The sequence below is a fragment of the Electrophorus electricus genome, chromosome 3, assembly GCF_013358815.1.
Source record: "Electrophorus electricus isolate fEleEle1 chromosome 3, fEleEle1.pri, whole genome shotgun sequence".
NCBI classification, from domain to species: Eukaryota; Metazoa; Chordata; class Actinopteri; order Gymnotiformes; family Gymnotidae; genus Electrophorus; species Electrophorus electricus.
In genome coordinates, this window is record NC_049537.1 from 30,416,612 (window position 1) to 30,442,632 (window position 26,021).

The 26,021-nt window shown below is 45.7% G+C and overlaps 1 protein-coding gene across 1 annotated transcript; it reads left to right on the forward strand.

Moving 5' to 3' along the window:
• The first annotated feature begins 2,351 nt into the window (after positions 1-2,351).
• Positions 2,352-24,972, forward strand: snap25a (synaptosome associated protein 25a). Its single transcript, XM_027015962.2, has 8 exons — positions 2,352-2,516; positions 13,756-13,900; positions 15,217-15,258; positions 18,015-18,063; positions 20,301-20,418; positions 22,987-23,106; positions 23,350-23,494; positions 23,789-24,972. Exons 2-8 carry the CDS (start codon positions 13,829-13,831, stop codon positions 23,855-23,857), a joined length of 615 nt encoding a protein of 204 aa, XP_026871763.1. The 5' UTR covers positions 2,352-2,516; positions 13,756-13,828; the 3' UTR covers positions 23,858-24,972.
• Positions 24,973-26,021: the final 1,049 nt, after the last annotated feature.

A 26,021-nucleotide genomic window follows, 5' to 3' on the forward strand; every position in this document is an offset into this window, starting at 1 on the left:
GCGTACGTACGCTGGACACTTTAGATGTTAGGTTACATGTTGCATTATGAGCTAGCAAGCTTGCACAAGCCATTTATCATGGTCTGTAGTGTCTTTGTGAGCAAATGTTGCAGACGAGACGACGTTAATATTCTCATATAAATATTCTTGATGAAAGTGTTTTATCGGCCTGCTTCCTCCCTGTCCGGTCCTGGGATGCATGTGCACAGGAAGCTCAGCTTTGCACAAACATTGTGCTGTAAATAATGAAATCAAATCAACACTACAACAAATTGGTGCTCAGTGGCGAGTCTGCTGTTCCCCTGAGTCATCTCTGCAGCCTGTGGGGAGCACTCCTCCCCTGTTCCACTCCTCCCCAGGGCCGGGGGGGGGGAGACGCCGTGCTTGGGGGAGGAGAGTACTGACTCACTGCTAGAGTTCAGCAGCAGACGAACATGCACACACACCCCACGCCTCCCACTCCTCCACTCCTCCCCTGTTCCACTCCTCCACTCCTCCCCTGTTCCACTCCTCCACTCCTCCCCTGTTCCACTCCTCCCCTGTTCCACTCCTCCACTCCTCCCCTGTTCCACTCCTCCACTTCTCCACTCCTCCACTCCTCCCCTGTTCCACTCCTCCCGTTCCACTCCTCCACTCCTCCCCTGTTCCACTCCTCCACTCCTCCCGTTTCACTCTTCCACTCCTCCCTGTTCCACTCCTCCCTTGTTCCACTCCTCCACTCCTCCCCTGTTCCACTCCTCCCCTGTTCCACTCCTCCACTCCTCCCCTGTTCCACTCCTCCCCTGTTCCACTCCTCCCCTGTTCCACTCCTCTTTTTCTCTTGGCCTGTGCGTCTCCTCCCACTCTCTTTCGCTCTCTCCCAAATGTCCTCACGTGGTGAAAGAGAGAAAGAAAGACGGTGCGTTACAAAGGTGGAAAATAGAAACACATTTTTATTCTGTTATTAGATTTGCCATAGGCATTCCTAATTAAAACTCCTTATGCACAGCAGGTTTATTTAGGATCTGTTTATTTTTGTTGCTAACATGAAGCGAGTGGATTTCAGCTTTGTCCTACCAGTGTAGAACACGAAGCATTTAAGATTTATGCGGCGACAGTCACGGAGGCTGGCAGTGCTGCTACCTTGCAGAGGAGCACGGTGACATGGAAAAGACAGGCCTCGAGAAAAGGCAGCAATTACACAAGTGGCAGGCATGACCCCAGGAGCTGGGGACGACCCAGGAGCGGGGGCATTGTGGGAACTCTTAAGAGCAGCCAATAGTAAATCACCACCACAGGCATAGCCTGCATTGTTTCTTAAGGTGATGGGGATTTGGCTTTAAAAAAGAAACATTAGATTTGGTTTATATAACAATGTATGATAAATCTATAATATATGGTAATCTTATCTAAAAGTCTATTTCTTTTAAATGGAGGTTTTGTGCAGCTGTCTGTCCCCATTATGAGTTTACATGTACGGATAATACAAACAGGAGCTTGTACAGTAAACCACATTATCTGGATATTCACTTACTTATTGTCTTACTTGAGGTCAACAAACCTCAATCCTCTTCCATTTCAGAGCAAATCAGTTGAACATTTTCTTATTACAGTAGCACACAGGACTCGTGATGGACTACAAACTCTACTCATTTGAAATTTGAAGCTATTTCCAGTGTGTACAGAAATGTAAATTTATGACATTTAGCTGACGCTTTTATCCAAAGGGACTGCCACAATTATATTTGAGTACATCTTAAGTAATTGAGGGTTAAGGGTCTTCTTCAGGGGTCAACTCGGCAGTGGTGAGGCTTGAAATGGCAACCTTCTGATTACAAGTGGAGTACCTTCACCACTGAGCGACCACTGCCCACAACACGAAAGCAGAATTAACTTCAAAAGCTCAGACTTAGCAGCAGTTTTCCCCCACATTTTCCATAGCCCAACATCGGCAGTATTCTGTGTAAAATGTTACAATAGTTATAAAAATTACAGCAAGGCCATCAAACTAAAGAAACCAAAGTACATTTCGCTTATAATACAGCGCTCATTTGATTCGCTTATAATACAGCGTTCATTTGGTTTCTTTTCTTTTTACTTTTCCAGTATGGTTTTGATATCAGGCTGTATGACATGCTATTTATAAGCCAGTTATAAGTCCATAACGTGGGCCCAGGTTTTCATGTGCTATTTTCACAAACAAACCTTTCACAGTTTGCCAGTAAAAGCAGACGTGCAGACAAAGTGCTTTGGATGCGGGTGCGTGTGTTCGTTCACGTGGCTCTCCGTTGGTCCCAAACAGCGTTTTCGTTGCCAGTTTTGGTTTGGGCTGCGCTGCTCCCCCGGCAGCCTTCTATTAAAAGGAGCTAACGTCAAAGCGGCAGCCATCTTTGGCGAGGGCAGAGACGCGCTCCATTGAAGAAGTGTAGCGGCACCAAACCCGCGCAGTGTCTTTGCAGCACGTCAGTCCCAGCAGAAGGGCTGAAATACGCAGACCTATTCACCTCATTACTGACGGAGAGCTACAGCGGGACCAGGTAAGGACCGCTTTCACTTCAACATGAAGAAAACGGTTTAGAATGACAGAATAACACTTTTTGTTATATTATTACAAAAGAAATCTGGACCAAATTAACAAATTAACATTTGTTTTAGATTTTCAGTACAATCGCAGACAGAGGGTAACTAGTGAAAGCATTTTTGCAAGCTTATGTCGAACACTGTTGCTAAAATTAGGTACTTAACAAAGAAATTTGTTTCATTTGGTGAAACCGCTTTAAATTCATAATATAATGATGGAGTTGCTATTTATCTGACGGTTGTGTCGATGTGGTTCAGTTATATGTATGAAGCCGAATACGCATTTTCAACTATGTTGGATCCGGCATGTGTGTTAATGCGTACGATGTGGGCGGTTTCTGCGTTTCAGCACCTTGGACAACGACGGCCAAATGCGATTTTATTTTTTATTTATGTATTTGTTTATTTATAGGTTTAGTAAATATTTAGCATGAATGTCAAGTCGGGTCTGTGGTCTTTTTACAATGTTTCAAAGGACTCATTTGCACCTGAAGATTTGGTTGGTATGGCTTTTTCTAGGTTTTCTGTAAGGCTAGTTTGTTCGTTCGTATATTGTCTTCCCCCCGCCAATACGATCAAATGAAGGACGGCACGTTTATTTTGGAGTTGAGCGATACTTTGCAGTTGTCTGAAATACTCACGCGTAGCGAAAAGGAGAAACCGACGGTATTGACAAGGCGGATTGACGTCGAAAAAAGTCGGTATGGAAAGCTCGTGGAAGGGGGGCTGTCGGCGTGACCTGCGGCAGACAGGCTCGGGAATCTGGCGAGGGGGGATGCGCTCTCATCAAACTTATTTAGCGGAGCGCGGAAGAAATGTAGGTTTGCAGATTACAGTTATTTCGTCAAAATGGCCACAGCCCTGCCGTGTTTACGTGACGAGGCAGTAAATACCGCTTGTGTCTTTCTGGTGAAAGACTGTGGGCGCGGGCGGACGGTGGAAACACCCGGACTGATGCATCTTCGGGGTCCTATTTACTGAGGCTACGTGACGCATGTCCTACTCACCACACGGGCCATCTTTACACGGGAAGTTAAGAGCATTGCGCGCATTGCAGTGGCACAGTGATATTAACATTAATGTCCAACCCATAAATTAGCTGGATGTTTGAAGAAAAACCTTATTTTCAATAGAACTATTCGCCTGTTTACGCACTGTCACACACGCGAGCTGGCATTTCAGGTTGCTGCAGACGTCTGTCTCTGTCACGTGCCCGTTTTTTTGCACCTCCATATGCTATTTATTTTCGTAGCTGCAGTGATTTTGGTAGCCCGTGTTGTCTAGTGCTGTATTTTGCATAGTTAACATCCATGTGGATCATTTTATTCCGGATTTTCATAATGATTATTCATTCCGCGTTCCTCACGCGTAAAAAGGAAAGAAAAATCCCGAAACGTGCTTTCTTACAATGGAAACCTCCAAAGAGCTATCATCTGAGACCAGAAATTCATAAAAGGAGTTGTAGGTTTTAAGAAGAGACCGTCGAAAATGCGTCATTACGGAGCTATTTTATGTTTGGTGCGCTTCGTTATCTTTAGTGTGTTGTAAGCGGTGGGGGTGCTTTCGGCACGACTGTTGAACCTGGTCGATGAATGCGGCTTTCGCTGGTTAGACTGCAGAGCGCTGGCTGCTGGGCTGTTCCCCGAATGGTGACTCATCAGTGACGACTGGTGGTCTTTGAAATAGGGGAACCACAGCTTCGGTCTACGTCATAAAATTAGCCAATTATTAAAATTTTGTATTTTTTTTGTTAAGTGCATTCTGCCGTCCTTGGTTTGTCTTACCCCACGCTACCAACAGGGCTTCTCTTCCCGAGACTCGTCCAGGTTTCACTCAGTGGCCATAAGAGCGAGACTGCTCTAACGGTCTGGGGCTGTTGTGTTCCAGCTGTATGACTTTGCTTGTTTGGAGCAGAAGCTTCTCTCTATAACTTCTGACGTAGTGCGGATGGCTGCAGCTAAACACCTCAGCTTGTGTAGTTGATGCGAAGCTTTTTCCAACGCCTGGTCTTCACAAAATGAGAAGTTGCCTTGTTGCTCTGAAGGTCATGATCTGAGTAGACCTGGTGCTCAGTCTCCCTGCATCAAAGAAGTGGCCATAATATTTAAGCTTCAGGAAACACTTGATTTATTTAATCAAATTGCTTGGACTGATTAGTTCAATACTTTCCAAACTGGAAAGGCACTGAGAAATGCATTCACTGAAGTGGCCATGTACAGATTTCTGTAACGTCCCTGGGGGTCCTGCTACTGTGAAAGACACCAACACGTTCCTCTTGGTTCGTTTTGAGGATCTGATGTGAGATTTGATACCACACAGCTTCCTCGTACCTCTTTCCCTTTGCAACAGCAAGAAGACTCTCAATTCTGTATTTGTAGGTGAGCACATCTGTTATCCCCTGCTGCAAAATGCCAAAGACCATATCTGCGTCTGAGATAGTGCAGTTAAAACACATTCAGGATGCAGCCTCTGGTGGCTCGGAGTGCGTCCTCCTCTGTTGTCTCTTCTTCTGAAATCTTTTCAAAGGTTCGCAGGAGCTGAGCACAGTCATTAGCCATGGTGCATACTACCCATGATGCCAAGTTCCACCGAGTAGGAGTGTTTCTGGGCAACTGTGCACGTCCCGCAGAGTCCAGAGCAACCATCCTCTTAGTAGATTTAGCAAAAAATTTTGCAAACCCAGTGAGTGGTGCAAAAAAGGAATCTGGATTCAGAGCATTTTGTCCCCTGTGGTAACAGCAGGCATAACACCGGGGCAGTGGTAGCTCAGTTTGTAAGGTGCCAGTTTAAGCCCCATTGCTGCAGTTGAGCCCCTTAGCCTGGCCCTTTAACCCTCAATTGCTCAGTCAGAATTGTAAGTTGCTTTGGATAAAGGTGTCAGCTAAATGATGTGACTGTTTGATTTGTGTGCATAGCAGTACAGAAACATTTCCTTTGGGGCAGTTTCTTTAACCTTTTTCCAAAGTCAGAGAAGAAGACATGACAGCAGCCCTGTTATATATTTTTTAACTGCAAGTTTTTCTTTGCAATTGTAGCCATGCATGTGTTTATTTCAAACATCAGACCTGGTACTTTGCCCTCCTGACACATCAAACACTCCAATAAAACTGCTGAATTTGGCCTGCCAGGGCCTGTCTACATCTCCAACTACCATAGCCTGTGGTGCATGGTCTCGGACGTCAGTGGAACCATCTACTCGCCATGCAGAACAGGGACAATTGTGAACTTTGTCTTCGATTTTATCACAAACAGAGGCTGTAGAGGCAGGAGTTAAATCATTGTGAAAGGAATAGGACATACCAGAAAACGGAGATGATGACTTGAAGACATGACATTAAACACCTGAATATGACATTAAAACACCTGAATGTAACATTAAACACCTAAACATTACACTAAAACACCTAAACAGGATATTAAACACCTGAATATTACATTGAAACACCTGAGCGTAACATTAAACACCTAAACATGACACTAAAACACCTAAACATGACATTAAACACCTGAACATGACACCTCATCTATTGTCGCTATAGAGTCTAAAGTGGTTGTTAGGGTGTTACAATAGGTCAGTGGGTTTAAATGGCTTCTATGAGAAAAAAAAATCACATTAGCTCAATAAATTACTACTGAATGAAATAGCTATGAAGGAATAAGAGTGTTAAGTAATATCAATGTAGTATTAGATATTCCGTTTTAGAGGAGGTTGGGCTCCTGTGTTATGTTTCAGCAGACTCTTCATATACATTCTACTGGGCTGTCAATGCAGTTGATGACCATTTTAAAATGGTTAAGTAGAAGAGGGGTTACAGAAGAGATGTTAGACAGGAGGGAGGTTAGACAGGAGAGAGATTAGACAGGAGAGGGATTGACTGCCTTCATCTTTACAAGAAGCCATCACTTCTAAATTGATTTAAAAAAAAAAAGGAACACTAACAACCTTCAGCAAACCAATCCCTTAAATCCTCCATTACATGCCCAGCTCTGCCTTTCTGATACTAGTCACTTCATCACTGACATGTGAAAGGATACTGGAACTGATGATTTCTGAAGGTCCTGATTGTGTCCTCAGGTCAAGACAGTGGTTATGAAAGTGTCAGTCCACTAGCCTGAGCTCTGTCATGTGTCATATGTCTGTCTAAAGCCTTCCTGACTAGGATTAGCACAACGTTTTATAATCTCTTCTGCAATGGGCAGCGTTAGCGTTAATCTGCATCTGTCAACATGAGCCTGATAAGCTTTCAAAAGGACTATTTATCAATGCTTTACATTTGGTGAGCAGCACCTATAGATGCAGTCAGATTATTATCTGCACTGTGTTAATCTTCTGGTCCTATATTAGTATTTGTATCTGCACCAAAGTTATGACAGTTCAGTCATAAATTCCTTTTGGCGGAAGTAGATTTTCCCTTTTTTCAGCTAAAATCAAGTTGAATCAAATCAGTGCTAAAGAGGTTTGTGTGGTTGGGAGATCATTTTAATTGATTGTGATGCACTGATGTGAATGAGCAACTGGGCCTAAAGCCTTTCCGGATCCCAGCCCTGCTCCGGTGTCCTGTCCGACCACACGTCAGCGCATCCTTAATTGCGTATAGCCATGAAAGCGAACGCGGTGCTAGGCAGTAATCTGACGATGGTTCTGACGTCGGCGCTCTGAACCACTCTGCTGGAGAAAGATCCGTTAGCAGCAGGCTGAGAGAAACAAGCTTTCAGCTTCCTGCTCATTTGTCAGCTTGCCATGACGCTCCCACACTCTCAGACTCAGGAACAAGAGTGTCCGAAAACTCCAGTGTTGGGGGCACTGAAGTTATCCTACAGTAGGAGCCAAAGTTAGGAGTAAATGGCTTTTTGCCAAATTACTGTCACTTGACAAATGCGGTTTTTCTACTTCTGCTGAGTGTAAGTGACACCTGTGACCTTGTCCTGACCTTTGGCCCCCCTGAAGGCTTTTTAATGTCTTTGTTGTATTGTTGTTTTTGTTTTTGTTTTTTTCCATTGCTGCTCCTCAAATATTTCAGCTTGAAGCTTCAAACCCTCATGAGCGTGCACTGCTACACTTCTTCACATACAGTTTCTAACGTGTTCTTCATCCTCGTCATCACACTAACAGCATGGTTTTTTATGCTAATGTGAATTATTTTTAATGGTTCCCTTTGATACGATGCTAATGAATGTAGTGTAAACACACCGTTATGGGCTAACACATACCCACAATGTGATCCGTACACTGTTATGGGCTAACACATAACCACAGTGAGATCCGTACACTGTTATGGGCTAACACATACCCACAGTGTGATCCGTACACTGTTATGGGCTAACACATACCCACAGTGTGATCCGTACACTGTTATGGGCTAACACATACCCACAGTGTGATCCGTACACTGTTATGGGCTAACACATACCCACAATGTGATCCGTACACTGTTATGGGCTAACACATACCCACAGTGTGATCCGTACACTGTTATGGGCTAACACATACCCACAGTGAGATCCGTACACTGTTATGGGCTAACACATACCCAGAGTGTGATCCGTACACTGTTATGGGCTAACATATACCCACAGTGTGATCCGTACACTGTTATGGGCTAACACATACCCACAGTGCAATCCGTACATTGCTTGTCAATTACTTGCAGGGCTCAGAATTCCATCACATCTTCATTGAGCATCTGGGAAAATAAAAATGGATCGATGTTCCACTCCAATGGCAACACACTGACATTTCCCCTTTAATTATTGTTACAAAACCATAAAGCAGCAATAAAAAAGGAAAGGTCACACTTTTCATTAGAAGCAGGTCACACCAAACCTGTCCCCCCCCCAAGCCCCTCCCCCTCTCTGTCCCACCCACCCCAGACCCTTCCCCCTCCCGGTCCCACCCCTCAGGCCCCTCCCCCTCTCTGCTGATGGTGGAACACATCTCTGAGGTTCTCCATGCCAGTAGGGCATGATGTAAGTGGAAGGCTGTAGCCATTAATGGCCGTACCATTAATAAACCCCCAGAGACAGCGGCATTGGTCTGGCCCGGAATGAGCGAACTGCAGAATGGACCAGCAGATGTGGGAGCTGGAGGGGGGGGGGAGTCAGGGTTAGTCACTGTGGTGGAACCCATTGCCGCTATTGCTGGATGGGCTCAGATGGACCTGGGAGATGATCCCTCGTCAGAGTCGTAAATCAGCAGTCATACAGAAGGAAGAAAGGACCCGGGGCAGAGTGAACACTGGGTCTGCTCGGGAATAAACTCACTGTCCTGCCTGTTGACTTTAGACACAGCGAGCAGGATTGATTGTATTGTGCTTTGACGGGGGCACCGAGTGTCGTGTGCCACTGAGATGCCGCTTGCTGAGATACAAGATCCCTGAATGGCGAACGTAGTGTAATTGCGATTAGTAACAGAGCTTTGTCAGCAGTCAGAGTTCACAGCCCTGCAGAGGCAGAACTGCAGAGTAGCGCTTGCCTTTATGAAATGATATCAGCTTACTGCACTTTCCTCTGTGAGTTTATACAAATGGCCAAATATACCAGAGCAGCAGTATTCAAATCTAGACGTCGAATTCAAATCCAGCCCTGGATTTAGTAGTCATGTGTAGCTGATTCATGTACCTGGTTGGCCAGTGTGTCATCACACCCGACTCCTACATACAGAGATGGCAGCAAGCAGGCGTGAGGCTTCAGGACTGTGAACACCTCTGCACTAGATTAACTTGGCACATTACCAAGTATTACATTTTCAAATGTATTCAAGAGGCATTTGTTCTGAATGTGTTCACATGTCCTTGATGCATCTCTGTCAGCACCGTTGGTTAGTGAGGTATGAACAGACATCCTGGACCTATGGGATTCCTTCACCCGAAGACGTCTTGCTGTCTTGTGAAAGGTCCTGTTGTTCTATGGAAAACGTGGTGGAGTTTTCGAGGGCGTGGGTGTGGGTGTGAGTGTGGGCCCTGAGTGATTAAAGATGGGGGTCACAGGAAGCTTTTAATAAGGAATCACCTTTGCGCTGGATGAGTCAGAGATGCTATGACAAATTCGAATTGTACTCCGTCATTTAGCTTTCAATCAGCAGACTGGTTGTTTCATTAACCTTGTTCTTCTTCACTTATATATACTATATACAATAGTGATTAGTGCTAAAAGTGTCAAAACCTTTTCATTTTGAAAAATATGATTGTGGCACATTAGTGGAATACCATACTTACTGCAATTTTATTTTCTAATACAGTACAGATTCAATATAACAAATTTGGGTGAAACCATGAAATTATACCTAGCAAATGTTTTTACTTTTTCAAGCTCAGAGATGATTCAAATGCACGTAGCTACTTATGATTTATCCATTTCACATGACCACATTTTGTCCAGGAACAGTTTCTGTGGTCTTTGGTGATTTTCAGAGAGAACATGAAAATGGAAAGTGATCGTGACTCTTATTTTGAAGTATGGCCAGCGTGACATTGAGAAAAAGGAACTGCATCCTACCGTGAGACGGACGGTCCTCCCAACAGACTCCAGAGTGGAGGAGAGGAGTGTGGAGTGCGGAGTACAGGGGTGTGGAGGAGAGGAGTGTGGAGTGCGGAGTACAGGGGTGTGGAGTACAGGGGTGTGGAGTGTGGAGTGTGGAGTACAGGGGTGTGGAGGAGAGGGGTGTGGAGTACAGGGGTGTGGAGTAGAGGAGTGTGGAGTGTGGAGTGTGGAGTACAGGGGTGTGGAGGAGAGGAGTGTGGAGTGTGGAGTGTGGAGTACAGGGGTGTGGAGGAGAGGAGTGTGGAGTACAGGGGTGTGGAGGAGAGGAGTGTGGAGTACAGGGGTGTGGAGGAGAGGAGTGTGGATTGTAGGGGTGTGGAGTACAGGGGTGTGTGGGGGTGTGGAGTACAGGGGTGTGGAGGAGAGGAGTGTGGAGTACAGGGGTGTGGAGGAGAGGAGTGTGGAGTGTGGGGGTGTGGAGTAGAGGAATGTGGAGTGCATAGTGGAGTTGTTCTGTTTAAGTCTGTATCAGTGCTTGTCCCAGTATCTCACACCTCTGAGAGACACTCAGAGTCCTGCAGGCACTGGGAAGGTTCTGTAGGCTGGGTTCTGTTGTGTTCTGTACTAATCCACAACACACAGACTACTGGACGTTCTTCTGTTGCACTTGAGTTCCGTCAACTGATTATACCATTATCACACGACGAGCTTTGGTTATCACAAATGCCGAGTCCTCTCTCACTCCCCCATCCTCGCTATCCGCTACCAAGCGTGTGGTTCGGCTTTGGACGGTCTGACGAGCGTTCTGTGGGGGGCGCATACACGCGTCAGCACTGACAAACAGGACAGTGTCCAGGCAAACTGGCGGCTGCTCCTGGCACTGTGATTTTGGTGGAATGCGGGCGTGTGGGGAACGGGATCAGGGCCGGCTGTCTAGAGCACGGATACACACACACGATTAGAACACTGGATGATTACATTGCAGAGGTCTTTTTAAAACCCGAGGCCTTTCCTGATGACTTTAGCAGTAACTAAATGCTTAATAATTCCAGGTCGTGTTGCTGGATATGTTTGTCATGGGCAAGTGTGAAAAATGTATGCAGAGTGCGAGTGAAGAAGGAAAGTGCACCTATGCTCTGTGTGTGTGTGTGCCAGCCCCTCTCTGCAGAGAACACCCACTGTGCTTTGCCTGAGATCAGGGCAGTGAGTCAGGATGGGGGTTTAACCCTGAACATGGGATATGAGAGAATATGGCATCAGGGCCGCGCCATAGGTTGGTTTTGAAAGAACTTCAAAGTGAAGTGTCCGTCTCTAGAACCTCTGAAAGCAGGATGCAGGTGTACTATTGGACATTTCTGGACAGTCAGGAAAACACTGGACAACCCTGTTGTTGAGTAAGACTGAGTTTAGATACTGTGATATCACCATGGTGATATCACTTTTGTCTTGTTTTGTCCTCTCACCCGTTGTATTATATCCCTATATAGAATAGCCAACTATGTCTAGCAAATTATATATAGTCCTCCTCTCAAGGGTGAGAAAACCAAACCAGAAACCCAGAAAACCGAAATGTTTAATGATAACATCATAACCTAGCATCATCATTGCATCATAACTAACGAATAAAACTGCTTTCAAACTAACTTTACATATTTCATATAAGTAACCATGGTCTTAAACTTGTAATGTTTGGAGCAAGGACCAGGTTTTCTTCTGCAAGCCATGTGACTGGATATTCTAGACCTTTTCTAGATTCTTCTCCAGTGAGGATCATGTTTAGTATGATCTTGTCCCTCTGCAGTCAGCGTGAAGGCTTGCACTAGGCTGGTTTGAGAAGATCAGTGCAGCCTGGTGACTTTGACTCCTGGAGAGTGCATGTGTCGGCGAACATACACAACCCTTACTGGAGAGGAGCATCTCTTAAATGCTCTAACTGTGAGGGTCTGGACCACCTAGCAGTGTTCACCCAACAACATCTCTTATTGGGAAGTACCATACCAAAGCAGTATCTTATGGGGGAGGACCACACCAAAGCAAAAAGCTCCTACCGGATAAAGGGGAATAAGCAGAGGGTCTGGAACAAGCTGTTTGTCAGCCGTCAGACCAGGAGGGAGAGGTGGAATAAATCAGCAGAAAACGAGAATGAGTCCGAATAAGGCTCGGCACGGTCCAGCTATCAGACAGAAAACATAACCGATACCATAGGGGACATGGACAGGTGAGAAGCATGGGCCTCCCACTGGCTTGCTCCTTGGTGCCAATCCGCTCTGCTCAGACATGGCGAGATGAAGCCCAGTCGCTGGTTGGCTGGCTGCGCTGGGTTATTTTAAGTCTCCGGCGGATGGTGTTGGTTTTACCACCTCATTCTCTCAGATGTCAGCTACGCCGTGCTGCTTTTACACCGTGTTACTGGGCTGGCAACATTTGATCATGTCTGAGGTTAAATGTCACCAGAACCAAAAAAGTGGTATGAATGAAGAAATAATCAGTGTACATTTACTGATCTGCCATCAGTGTAGGGACGCATATTCTCTAAAGCATATATGACATATATGACATATATGATTAATTATTAACATTAATGTCTGCATACACTGGTCTAAATGAAGTTACAATACACTCGGTGGTGGCTCACTTCTGTGTAGCCTGAGCTGGTACCCAAATCCCTTCTTAATATGGATGCTGGCCTTCTTCGCCTCTTTGAGAGGTTTGGAAGATAAGAGGGAAGCTTGAGGCTTCCGAGATGTCATTCTGCATTTCCCATTACAGCACAAAGTCAGGCTGCCGCATTAAACCCAGTTGACCGAGTTTGGTTAATGCAATTACAGGACATCACATTCCACTCGTACACCTTTAATGCCTGCCTAGACCTCACTGGATTTTCTACTGGAAAGACATCAAGGAGATATTTATGCAGTACACTGCAGCTGATATAGAGTATGTTTCATAGAATGGTGTTCTCACATACTAGTCTGGGCGCGTGGAATACTTTAAGAGGGGTAGGTTTCCTTTTTGAGGCAACAGCAACAAAAAATGGACGTCCAGCATTCTGTCCATCTGGTTCCCTGGGGACGCCCTACTAGCCGTCAGCAGGAGACTCAGTACTGATGGTACTCCAAGCACGGGCGGTATACCTAGTACTGGTGCTAGAGTTGAATTTTGAACAGCTGAACTCAACAGTCACGACAAGGCTCTTTCCAATCCCACTCAATAAATACAGGCTTGCTTTCATTGTTATGCAACCCTGCTGTTGGGTAAAACCCAGCATCCATTAATGTGAATCTATCGGGTTATGGAACTGGCATTTCTATGCAAAAAGAGTTTCTGAAAAACTGCGGGCAAAGTGATGTTAATCTGGATCAACCGAACGGCCTTATTGCGCTCATCAGTTGAGCTGACTGTGGCGTGGCATAGCACGGTAACAGTGAGTCAATCTCAAGTCACATGGTGGGGAAAGTATGGGCTTAAGGTTCCTGCCTGTCTACCCCCTCTAAGCCTTAAACCAGACTGGTACCAGTCGTCACGCAGTTTTGGCGGTCCAGGCCAGAGCAGCAACAGCTCTCCTGCACAGCCAATAGAGGCGCCCCTCCAAATCTTAACTCAAGAGCAGTGAATGAATACACGTTCCACGCTTCTGAGCTGTGATGTAAATTGTCTAACTGTCTAATTATTTTCTCTATCTCTTTCTCTCTCTATTCCCATCCCTTGTTCTCTCAGCTTTCCCCCGAACTCCCAGTAGGACCCACACTTGCCAGTTGGAGACCAGCTCCACCCACTCCAACCAGTAGCCATGGCAGATGACGCCGACATGCGCAATGAGCTATCGGACATGCAGCAGCGTGCCGACCAGCTGGCCGACGAGGTGAGGCCCGCCGGGCGTGCGCCTCGCAGCCCTGAGGCCGACAAGCAAACAGACATAACGACAGGCCATAGAGGCGCTCCGGAGGGTTAACCCTTACCGTCTACCTCACCTAGTAGAGGAAGGTGCTTGCGACTCTTGGGTTCAAGTCCCAGGAACGCATGCGACGTCCTGCGGATGAGTTTCTGCAGTGTGCTCTGGTAACTCTTTTCGGAGCTCTGTTCAATAGCGGGGGTGCCATACATTCCCTGCACTGGACTGCAGTCCTCTGTGGCAGGATGTCGATTGCTCGGTGGATGGGCGGACGCTAGGCACGTGCTGCTACTGCTGACTGTTAGGTTATGTGGCTGTTAGTTCATTTTGGGGACCGTATACTCTGTCCTGTGAACTGTGACTGTGCTATTTCACACGCACGCACACACCTGCCACAAGGTCTGCCTGCAGCCAGGCTTACATAACACTGCAACGTTTGTTGTGCGTGTGTGAGACAGAGAAAACACTAAGCTGATCCAACATGTGTGTGTGTGTGTGTGTGCATGTATGCATGTGTGTGTGTGTGTGTGTGTGTGCAAGCAAGGGTGTGCAAGCATGTGCATGCAAGCACGTGTGTGTGCGTGGTGTATGAATCACCCTCACAGCTGGATGCAGTAATAAAATGGCAGTGCAAACAGTTCCACACTGCAAAAACATCCTGTGGCCCTTTCATCTGGACACACACACACACACACACACACACACACTCTCTCTCTCTCTCTCTCTCTCTCTCTCTCTCTCTCACTGTTAAATCAACAGCCCAGGAAGAGGAGTCTTCCTTTTAAAAAAAGGAAATTACAACATAATTCGAATTCAGCACACTTTATCTGAAGAGCTGCAACCATGACGCTCCTCATGTGATGTCAGGCACGTGTCAGGGGTCGTCAGGGAGGCGTGTCAGGGGGTGTGGCGGAGGGATGGGCCTGCAGTTTCAGGTGTGTTCCTGCCCGGAGATCTACTCTTCTGGATCCTACAGGGTGCAGGGATACACAGTCAGTCTGTGTGGAAAGGGACACAAGCACACATCACACAACATTTAGCTGTTATCCACTCCTGAAATGGAGTCATTCATTTTTACTTTCATTTTCTCAGTGCCAGATTTTCTGATCTCATTAAACAGAATGCTTTATTGCGTGTAAGATAAAAGGTTGTAGTTCACACCTGGGTTCATTTCTGGGTTTTGTTTCAGTCACTGGGTTGTGTGAAAGGACCATTATTTCTTTCACGGTAACTGCCTCCCCGTTGATTAACTGTCCCATGTCACATGTCCTCTCTCTTTCCCCCAGTCGCTGGAGAGCACACGCCGCATGTTGCAGCTGGTGGAGGAGGTGAGTGATTATCCTCTCTGTGTTACACCTGAAGCATTTGTGGGGCTTCAACTGGGACTTTGGCAATTTCAGATCAAATCAAAGACATGAAACACAAGACGCGAAACACAACGGAAAAGCCGTTGTGAGATCGATCTTCAGAGGAGGGTTTCTGTTCCACTGCTACTCCCACTACTGAGTGATGTAAGCAGCGCACCCTTTCTTAACTGGGCTGGGGGGCTATGGAGAGAGTGGGCGGGACCGGGCGTGGTTAGGGCGGGGCTAGGGCGGGGCTAGGGTGAGAGAAGGACAAAGGAAGGCACAGAGAGAAAAGGAGCAGTAGACAGAGTGAGGAAGTGTGGGCCTGAGGGGATAGGCGGGGCTGGGGGTAGGGCTAGCCACATTGGCAAGCCTCTGTGGGATGGCTCAAGGTCATATTGATAATCAGTGGCTTTGTCATGGTGCAATGCGCCTCCGCACACCTTTTAACTGGTGAGGGGGAAGTGGTAAGTTGCCCCAGCAGTGTCAAACAGCCGGGGCGGGGAAGAACACTAGCAGCAGAGAGGCCGGTTTTCTGAGCCACTGATTCACCACGGTTACTTATGGGAGAAGCATCTCCCTGCTCCTCCCTTCCCCGATTGGTCCTGGGAAGCGCGGCGGCGGTGAGGAAAGCAAAAAGGTGGAGGAGACGCAGCAGAGTGAGCAGCCAGCAGTCACCTCTCCAGGGTGGGCAGAGTCAGGGGAAAGGGTGGGTAGGTCCCTGCCTCAACAAACACTGAGGGACCTACGGTGCTTCTTGAAGCTGTGCGATGCCACGTTCTCCCAATACTCCCAAACAGAGCAGGGGAGCACAGGAAAAATCACCTCCCTGAACGCAACTGAATTTACCCAGTACGCCGTCACCGTGGAAGGAATGCAGGCTAGTGAAAGTCAATATGTCCAGCGAAGCTAATCAATAACTAATGTGCTGTGTGTTTGCTGTGCGGTGTGTGCACACGTGTGCTGGAGCCTTAGCTCAGCGGGGTTTGGCTGACCAGTTTGGCTGAAATTTGATACGACCAATACGTTTGAAGCAGGAATCTGATCAATCTGATACGTCTGATTCAGCTCCTTTATTTAAATCTCTCCATCACTGGTTCTTTGTGGGGACTATTGGTAGACGTGTCCTGGGCTGTGACTAGCTACGGCCACTCTGGTGCAGATCTTAGTGTCCTAAAGTCCCCCAACACTTGCAGTTATGAGTGTTGAATGAACAAGTCTTAAAACTCACAAAACTGTAGAATTAAATTAAAACAGGCAGTGGTACATGAGTTAAAGCCTTTTATGGAAACGTAAACCCAGTTCATGTTGTGATAGGCCTGCATACATTTGATTTCCATGTTCAAATGAAATGAATCAACTTTATGGCCATTATAGTAAAACCAAGGGAAGAATGGAGGAGCAGAAGGTAAATGCAGTCTGGTAATGGTGACGCTCATGCACTCGTCTCTTTTATGATGAAGTGGAGTTCTGCAGTGTAGACCAGAGGAGCTCAGACCACTGTCCTCAAAGTGTAGATCACTGTCCTCAAAGTGTAGATCACTGTCCTCAAAGTGCAGACCACTGTCCTCAAAGTGTAGATCACTGTCCTCAAAGTGTAGATCACTGTCCTCAAAGTGCAGACCACTGTCCTCAAAGTGTAGATCACTGTCCTCAAAGTGTAGATCACTGTCCTCAAAGTGCAGACCACTGTCCTCAAAGTGCAGACCACTGTCCTCAAAGTGCAGACCACTGTCCTCAAAGTGTAGATCACTGTCCTCAAAGTGTAGATCACTGTCCTCAAAGTGTAGATCACTGTCCTCAAAGTGCAGACCACTGTCCTCAAAGTGTAGATCACTGTCCTCAAAGTGTAGATCACTGTCCTCAAAGTGCAGACCACTGTCCTCAAAGTGCAGACCACTGTCCTCAAAGTGCAGACCACTGTCCTCAAAGTGTAGATCACTGTCCTCAAAGTGCAGACCACGGTCCTCAAAGTGTAGATCACTGTCCTCAAAGTGTAGATCACTGTCCTCAAAGTGCAGACCACTGTCCTCAAAGTGTAGATCACTGTCCTCAAAGTGCAGACCACTGTCCTCAAAGTGCAGACCACTGTCCTCAAAGTGCAGACCACTGTCCTCAAAGTGTAGATCACTGTCCTCAAAGTGTAGATCACTGTCCTCAAAGTGCAGACCACTGTCCTCAAAGTGCAGACCACTGTCCTCAAAGTGTAGATCACTGTCCTCAAAGTGCAGACCACTGTCCTCAAAGTGTAGATCACTGTCCTCAAAGTGCAGACCACTGTCCTCAAAGTGCAGACCACTGTCCTCAAAGTGTAGATCACTGTCCTCAAAGTGCAGACCACTGTCCTCAAAGTGTAGATCACTGTCCTCAAAGTGCAGACCACTGTCCTCAAAGTGTGTATCACTGTCCTCAAAGTGTGTATCACTGTCCTCAAAATGTCCTCATTTACATGGGATCCAGATGTGAGGACAGACTACAGTTACATTAATGACTAGAAATCCCAAAATACAGGTGTGGACGTAATGTGTCCTGTTCCTTTCAGACAGCAGGACAGCTGTGGACGTAGGTTGTCCCATTCCTTTCAGACAGCGGAACAGGTGTGGACGCAGTGCTTGCGTCCTGTGTCCTGTGAGCTTTCTCTTTGCTTGACTCTTAAAGGAACCGTGTCGAGTTCACCTCTCTCTCCTTCTTTTCTCTCTCTTTCCTCTGTTCTGTCACCTCCATGCCTCAATGTGTAGAGTAAAGATGCTGGTATCAGGACTTTGGTTATGCTGGATGAGCAGGGAGGTAAGTGCCAGCACGTAACGGATGATGACGACCATGCAACAACTGCTACAGTGCACTTCCTTACATGGAATAAGCACTTATTTGTAGTATTAGTACATTTCCAGTTTTTTTTCTTCTATATGTTTTCTCATATTTGATACACAAGTTTACAATTAATTTTGATTTCATTTAATTAAGATAATCATATGCCTGATATCTTGACTATTAGATTAATCAATTATCATTAATTATACCGCCAGTATTTCTTTCACAGTGTTTGCCAGTGTTCATTTCAACTGTTTTCTTTTAACTAACAACTTTTTAAAACTTTATATCTTTTTTTCTGACAAATGTGCTTCTGAACTTTGAGATGCTCTCTATAATTCATTTTCTTTCCACTAACAAAGCGAATGTGGTCACTGAACATGTCCTTTTACCGTCTACAACATTCCCCGTTTCCATCTTATGACTGCTCACTTTAACTGTACCATCATGGCAGTAAACACGGCCAAATGTGTGAAAACGTAGTCAAGAGCGACTTTCTCTGTGCGGGGAGAACTAAAACGATCGATTTAGCTGGTAATGACAAATGCCTCTTTCCCATAAAACACACTAATATCCTTTTTGTATAATCTCTGGTTGAATATCTCAGAGTTTAGCTGCATGATGTCCATTTAGAATTCAGAGAGGGAACGAACCCACAGTGTCCCACCCAGGCCTCCGCACTGGGCCAACACTAAAAGAAAACATTTGCTTGTTTAGCTCAGTGCGATCCTAGCATGATTCAGGTGTAATTGGCCTTGCTATGGGCACTGTGATTGGCTGATGATTACTCCCTTGCGGTCTGGCTGTAACGGTGATGAGACGTTCCTGAACGCTCACGGCTGAGTCGTGCAGCGTGTTTCAGCTGGGAGTGCTCTCAGTGCAGGAATGATCTCAACTAGCCAAGCAGGCAACGGAGCTGATGAAACTGAAGAATGACAAATTGCTGTTAAAAGGCACAGCCACTAAAACAGCTCCCTGAATGTTCCTTCGTATTTTACAATAACCATTTTCCCGTCAGATGCAGATGGCTTTAGCTTTAATGCCAGGGATTCTACAAATGTAACTTTCGAGGCTTCTGTCCTGCCGATCGCCACCCACCCCACCCCACCCCACCCCACCCCCCCAACATACCTCACCAGACTTCCTCTCCATGGGCCACGGATTAGATGCCACGCCCACCCTGCCAAAACAGCACCAGGCTGCATCACCACAGGTCGCTCAGACACCTGTGCCATGTTCATCCCTCACCCCCACCCAGACAAACAAACCCACCCCCCAGACAATCAAACACCCACCCAAACAATCACAACCCGCCCCCACCCGGACAAACAAACCCTCACCCGGAAAAACAAACCCCCACCCGGACAAACAAACCCCCAGCCGGACAAACACACGTTGTCCTGTCGAGGCGTGTTTCAGGGCGTTACTTCCCTGGGCGGCAAGAGACAGAGGTGGTCTCTCATTTATCACTGAGGTCTAATTAAAATCATGGGCCTTTGAAGTCCTGCCCTCATGGGACATAAAATCTCTGTCCCACCTCTGACCTCAGCGATCTGGTTCACATTCACTCTAGAGCTGTCAACTCTACTTTTGTTCACATGCAACATTTTTAAAAAACGTTTTCTTCCTTCGAGCCCATAACACTTTAAATAGAAATATCCTTAGCTATGGAATATTTTCCAGTGTAGAGATTTGAGCTATTTTGGATACTTTGCTGGTGTCTCTGTAGCCCTATTAAAATGCATGCTGCCCCACCAAGGTGCATTCCAGCGGACTCAGACTTCTCATCGTCATAGTATTCATTTCTCCAACAACAACAAAAAAAAGCCAATAAAATTCATGTCACTGCTGTCGTCCCTTTGTCCTGACCAGAACAACTCGATCGTGTTGAAGATGGCATGAACCATATCAACCAAGACATGAAGGAGGCCGAGAAAAATTTAAAAGATTTAGGGAAATGCTGTGGCCTATTCATATGTCCGTGTAACAAGTAGGTACTGACCATGTGACGGAAGGGTCTTCTGCGTCTGTGGTGGCGTCCGTGTTTTTTACTTTCCCTTTATTTGCGTTCATTTTCCTTTTGTCACAGTGAGTGTCTGAAGTTTCTTTCCCTTTCTGTCTTCTCTTTGTCCTTTCTTTCCTCTGCCTCTCCTCCCTGTTTTCTTCACACGTGCTTCGTTCTGTGGGGGATAAATTGCTTGTTGTTTAATCAGAACAACTGGAGCGCATCGAAGAGGGGATGGACCAAATCAATAAGGACATGAAGGATGCAGAAAAGAATTTGAACGATCTAGGAAAATTCTGTGGTCTTTGCTCCTGTCCATGTAACAAGTAGGTGTTGCCTGCCTGCCTGCCTGCCTGCCTGCCTGCCTACGAAAATGACTTAAAAAAGAAACTCATTTTAAATAAAAATAAAAACACTCATAGCCTTAGCCAATGATAGTCAGACTCCTCGCCCACACTCCACCTACGCTCCACCCACCACACACACTCCACCCACACTCCACCTATGCTCCATCCTCCATGCTCCACCCACACTCAACTCATGCTCCACCCACCACCCACACTGCACTCAAACTCCACCCACTACCCACACTCCACCCACCACCCACGTTCCACCCTCACTCCACCCACACACACCCTAGAGGCTCGTAGCCTTAGCCAGACTTACTCAGACTCATCACCCATGCTCCATCCACGCTCCACCCATGCTCCACCCACTCATCTCCACCACCCACGCTCAACATACACACACACACACACACACACACACACACACACACACACACACTCACTCACATACACACACACACACACACACACACACACACACACACACACACACACACACACACACACACACACATACAAAAACAAACAACTGTCCTGCAGCCTTGGGCCTGGCAGGTTTTCCATCAGTCGTATGATGTAAGGCACACTGCACTAATCCTATAGTGTGACCCTTCACAGATCCCCCCTCTCTGAGACCCGCATGCAAAGATGAAACAGTCTGTCGTTTTTAAAGACTGCAGTCTGAACTGCTGAAGAATCCACTCTAAGAACTGTATGGATGTGCCAAAGTTGAGTTCCCAGCCTAGGGTTACATTTGCAATGTGGGAAGGACTGTCTACACACCAGCTGTTGAAAGCAGAGCTAGTTTGATAATAAACGATAAACACTGATGCTGTTTGTAGCTCTTTTGGTGAGCTCATCATTACTTAAATCAGTAAGATATCCCTGCTCACTTATACTCAAACCATCAGAACCAGTTTGGAATCACCAATAATTAAACATTTACATGTCCTCTCATTTGGACTTACAATTTGTCAGGGATGAATGAAAAGTCCACATGGAAAAGGCCTTTTCCATGCAACTTTGCGAGCACATCCATCAAAAGCACTGGCTTGTCAGGGACAGCATGAACCTGAATGCCCAATGCATGCTGATGCAACTCTTGCTATTAATGACAATGTTGCCACCTGCTACATAACGACGCACAGTCCTACGAGCAAAGCCGATCGCCTAAAACATTCGCTCAGCAGTTACGCTGAGTGTGCCGCTTGGCTCGCCCGGGCTGGCGTTTGGATTCAGGAGTGGTGGGCCGAGGAGAAGACAGAGGCAGAAAACGCGAGAAGGCTGCGTTAGATCACAATGAAGAGAGCAGCGGTATCGCTGCTCCCCACGGGGGGAGAGATGACTCCATCTAGGTCAAGCAGAGAGAGAGACAGACAGACGGACAAAGAGAGAGAGCTCTGCTGGAGAGATTTTCTGCTTTAATTTTGTAGTGCCTGCCACCAGTGTCTTTGGCTAAAATAATAACGCCGTGTAAATTGCCTCACTTCTTGCTAAGGCAAAATAAAGAGTTTTAACCCACTACTACGAGACAGCATCTGATTCACACTAAGTCAAGTTTAGCTTTAGTAGCAGGTCTGTTCTGTGGGTCATGTGCTTGAATATCTCATCAGGCACTTCTAGTTTCTCTCTGTCCTCGCTGTGCTTTTCTGAGAATCGCAGATGCCTGTTAGCATCATAGAAGGTAGCAGATCAGGGCACGTTAGGCAGAGCTTAATACACTGCCAAGATGGCGGGTAGGAGTGATGGTAGAACCGAGGCACTAATCCTTATCTATATATAAACACTGCAGTGGGCGGACTGCCCATCTCCGCTTATTTCAAATCAAATAAGTCCTGGATTCCACGATCACTGAGCCTATATCAAACAACAGCGTTCTGGCTCATTTAGGCGGAATATGATAGTCTGGCTCGGGTATTAAGAACAAACCCTAGCGCAATGTTTTGACAGACAGGCAACATTTCCAGAAGGCACCGGTGGCGAATGTGCTGAGCTGCGTTTTAAGTCACAGGGTTAAAAAAAGAAAAGAAAGAAACGATCCTCATGCAAAGGAACAGGAAGTGTCTTCGGAGGGAAGCCCAAACATAATGGCGGCCTAGCAATAGATTCTCTTCCCTCCCGCTTGTTTTTTCTTTGCGGTTGTTTGCACTTGTCTCTGACGATGTGGCAGTCCTGTTACTTTGTGTTGTCTGTCCACCGAGGTTTGTCCTGTTTGTTATTTGTCATAGTCTGGGATGGGGGAACAGGTTATAACCAGTGCAGAAGCAAAATAGTTCAACAAATGAAGTAACTGAAGGGTGACCTCTGGGTCCAACAGTTCTTTTGCTAGCTACTCAAGTTCTGACTTGTTTGTCACCCCTTTAAAAAGCTACGTGTTTTAGCGAATAGAGCACGCATGTTACATGTCAGCAGGTTATACCATCTCGGTTAGAGGAGCAGGAGCTCGACCCTGCTGTTAGCAGTGTTGGTACTGTGCCTTGCTGGTCTGCTCATACAGAAGCGTCCCGGTCACCACGGTGATACGGCCCTCTTCGGCTCCTTTTGTAGAATGAAGAGCGGGGGCAGCAAAGCATGGGGGAACAACCAGGATGGCGTGGTGAACAGCCAGCCTGCCCGCGTGGTGGACGAACGGGAACAAATGGCCATCAGCGGGGGCTTCATCCGCAGGTGAGGGGAGCCCTTCGGGGCCTCAGAGGGGTCCTGCACAGAGAGGAGGTCACTGCTTGACTCTAAGGACTGGCCTTGGCTGCAGGGGGCCCTTGATGGGTCCTCAAACCTTTAGCATATCTAAGCATTGAGCTACACTGCGTTCATGTATAATTCTATTTTCTACCTCACTGCCTGGGAACAGTGGCATGCACGTCCCAGAAGGAGGCACATGTCCTGATCGGTACGTGCGCTTTGGTGCAGGGTAACAGACGATGCCAGGGAAAATGAGATGGACGAGAACTTGGAGCAAGTGGGAGGAATCATTGGGAACCTGCGCCACATGGCCCTCGATATGGGCAACGAGATCGACACCCAGAACCGCCAGATTGACAGGATCATGGACAAGGTAGGGCTCAGTCACCCAGTTGGGCAAACATTAGTGTCTGTGACAAACTAAGGTCTCATCGTGCATCCGTTTCTAAAGTTTACAACAGACACCATGTTTCTGATTTTTCATTTTTAATTATCCTTTGTTCCCTCTTTAAAGAGAAGTTCAGAAATACATAATATACAAAATTTAAAGCTCATTTAACCTAATACATGAATCTTGAAAAGAGCAATAACTTTAGAAAATCTCAGCAATATGTTTAAACGGGGAAGCCACTGTAATTAGAATTTCTCTCTCTTTGTCATCGACCAGGCTGAGTCCAACAAGACCAGGATTGACGAAGCCAACCAGAGGGCCACAAAGATGCTGGGTAGTGGCTAAGCTGCCGCCTGCAGCGTGGCCAGAGGTGCACACATGCTTTGTCATGGTATTTACCTTCTAGGTTTGCACACATGCACATATCACCTCCCCCGTTGTAAGCGTCGTTCTGTGTGCGGTTTGTCGGCTTTTTCAATGATTGTTCTCATAAATGGTTTCTTATAATCCGCCTCGTTCTTTCCAAAGGTTGTATATAATGCTGACTTGAAGGCTCAAGCACACTTGTGAAGTTTTTATTCTCTTTATCACCTATATCTAAAAATGTATATATGTATACATATATATATATATACGCATATAGGTGTATACATATATACGTATATATAGCCTCTTTGTTGGATGAAATATATACTAGGAATGCTATTCAATCTGTCTTTCCTTTCCAGTATCTCAGTATTGTCTTAGTAAAGCTGTGTCCCTCCATTACTGGGTACTGTCACGCTCCTTATTTTGATGTTGTCATGACAAATGAAAAAGGGGTAAAAATTACACAACGACGAAGCCAATACAAAAAGCACTTGCAATATCTGGCCTTGGTTCATGTTCATCCTCATAGCCATTATCAGTTACTGTTTAGACGATGTGTAACTAGATTCTGTGGCTGTAATAGACATTGCATTCCAGGTGATGTGAATTGTGCGTTATGCATGACAAATGGTAGATTTTAGAATCTTATAAATAAAACTTGTTAAAAAAATATTTAAAAAAAAAATCACAACAGTAGCAAAATTCGACAAACGCATGCTCAGTATTAGGCCCCGTTGAACGTTCCATATTCCTGCAAGTTTGCAATAGTGCAACTATTTCTGTCAATATATATTTACAGACTGTGACCATTGTTGTAAAATAATGCAAAATGACTTAAAGAGGAAATGTAACAGAGTTCACTAAGAGGAGATGTAACAGGGATGGCGAGGCGGAGATGTAACAGAGATGACAGGGAGAAGCTGTAAGAGGGATAAGGTACTGCAAAATGACCTGTTTTCTAAATGATTATGCAGCTCAATGAAGATTTTGTCTGATTAAGTACTGAACAGTGTGGACTGGTTGTTTACTGTATCATAGGTTTTGGATGCTCTGACAAAATAAAAAAATAAACGTTTGCAATGTAAAGCAAAGTTGCATATTTCTGAGAGACATTACTTTTATAAGAAGACTGTATACTGGTATCCTGTAAGTTTACTTACCCCATGTGGTTTGGTTCCATAACAAAAAACTACAAAACTATAAAACTATATATATATATATATATATATATATATATATATATATATATATGATATGACGTTTTTGTTGCTACGGTACTTAGAGCTATGCACACCAAATCGCTGAGATGTTGAATAGTCAGTATAAGAAGACAAATAAATACCTGGATGACACAAAAGTCAAACTGTGAGATTGATGTCCTCAACGCATGTACTATTAAAAAATCTCCCACTGTATCCTATCAGTCTGTGACGTGGTTGACATTTTGTAGCTAGCTGAATTGATTAAAAGTAATATAACCCCTCTTCATCATGGGTTGTCTTTATTGTTTTGCATGAATGCACGAGGAACTTAGTGCAGTACAGTACAGTACAGAAGATACACTGGATGAGGTATTGTTACTTACTGTTACTAGCTCACAGTGCTAAGCCAAAGAGCTAAAGCAGTCCCACTAAAATCAACTGAGAGGATGACTAAGTTGACTGGAGTCTTATTGTTTGCAGTGTTGCATTCTGGGAGTGGGGATGTCTCCCAAAGCTATGGATGAATAAAAGTATCAATGTGTTTCCACGATTAAATAATTATAATACATAATTCTAATCTACTTCCATTAGGCAGTAGCAACATCGCAATACATTTCACATCACACTTGTTTTCCCTGACAGATAAGTCTACCTAAAGGTTAGCCAAAACATACGTTTATTTAAATAAGAATAAGAGTATTTTCTCTTACGTATGTCAGTCAGTTACTGTCACCTGCTGACCCTCTGTCCTAGTACATCTTGTTCCACTGCAAATGAGGGAGCTTGTGTGTCTCTGGGGGCTCATGGGCTGCTGTGTGAATGAAGTGTGTGTCAGTTACAGCAGTGCTAAACATGGTGAACCAGAAATGCATACTGAATAACACAGTTCCTTCACACTCTAAAAGCTGAGAAATGTATCTGTAGATGGGCACTCTTTA

Bases quoted from the DNA above. Each gene is read 5' to 3' on its own strand.
- snap25a (XM_027015962.2), top strand. From the start codon at position 13,829: ATGGCAGATGACGCCGACATGCGCAATGAGCTATCGGACATGCAGCAG. The intron at 15,259-18,014 runs GTGAGTGATTAT...CTCAATGTGTAG, and splicing joins TGTTGCAGCTGGTGGAGGAG to AGTAAAGATGCTGGTATCAG. The intron at 23,495-23,788 runs GTAGGGCTCAGT...GTCATCGACCAG, and splicing joins TTGACAGGATCATGGACAAG to GCTGAGTCCAACAAGACCAG.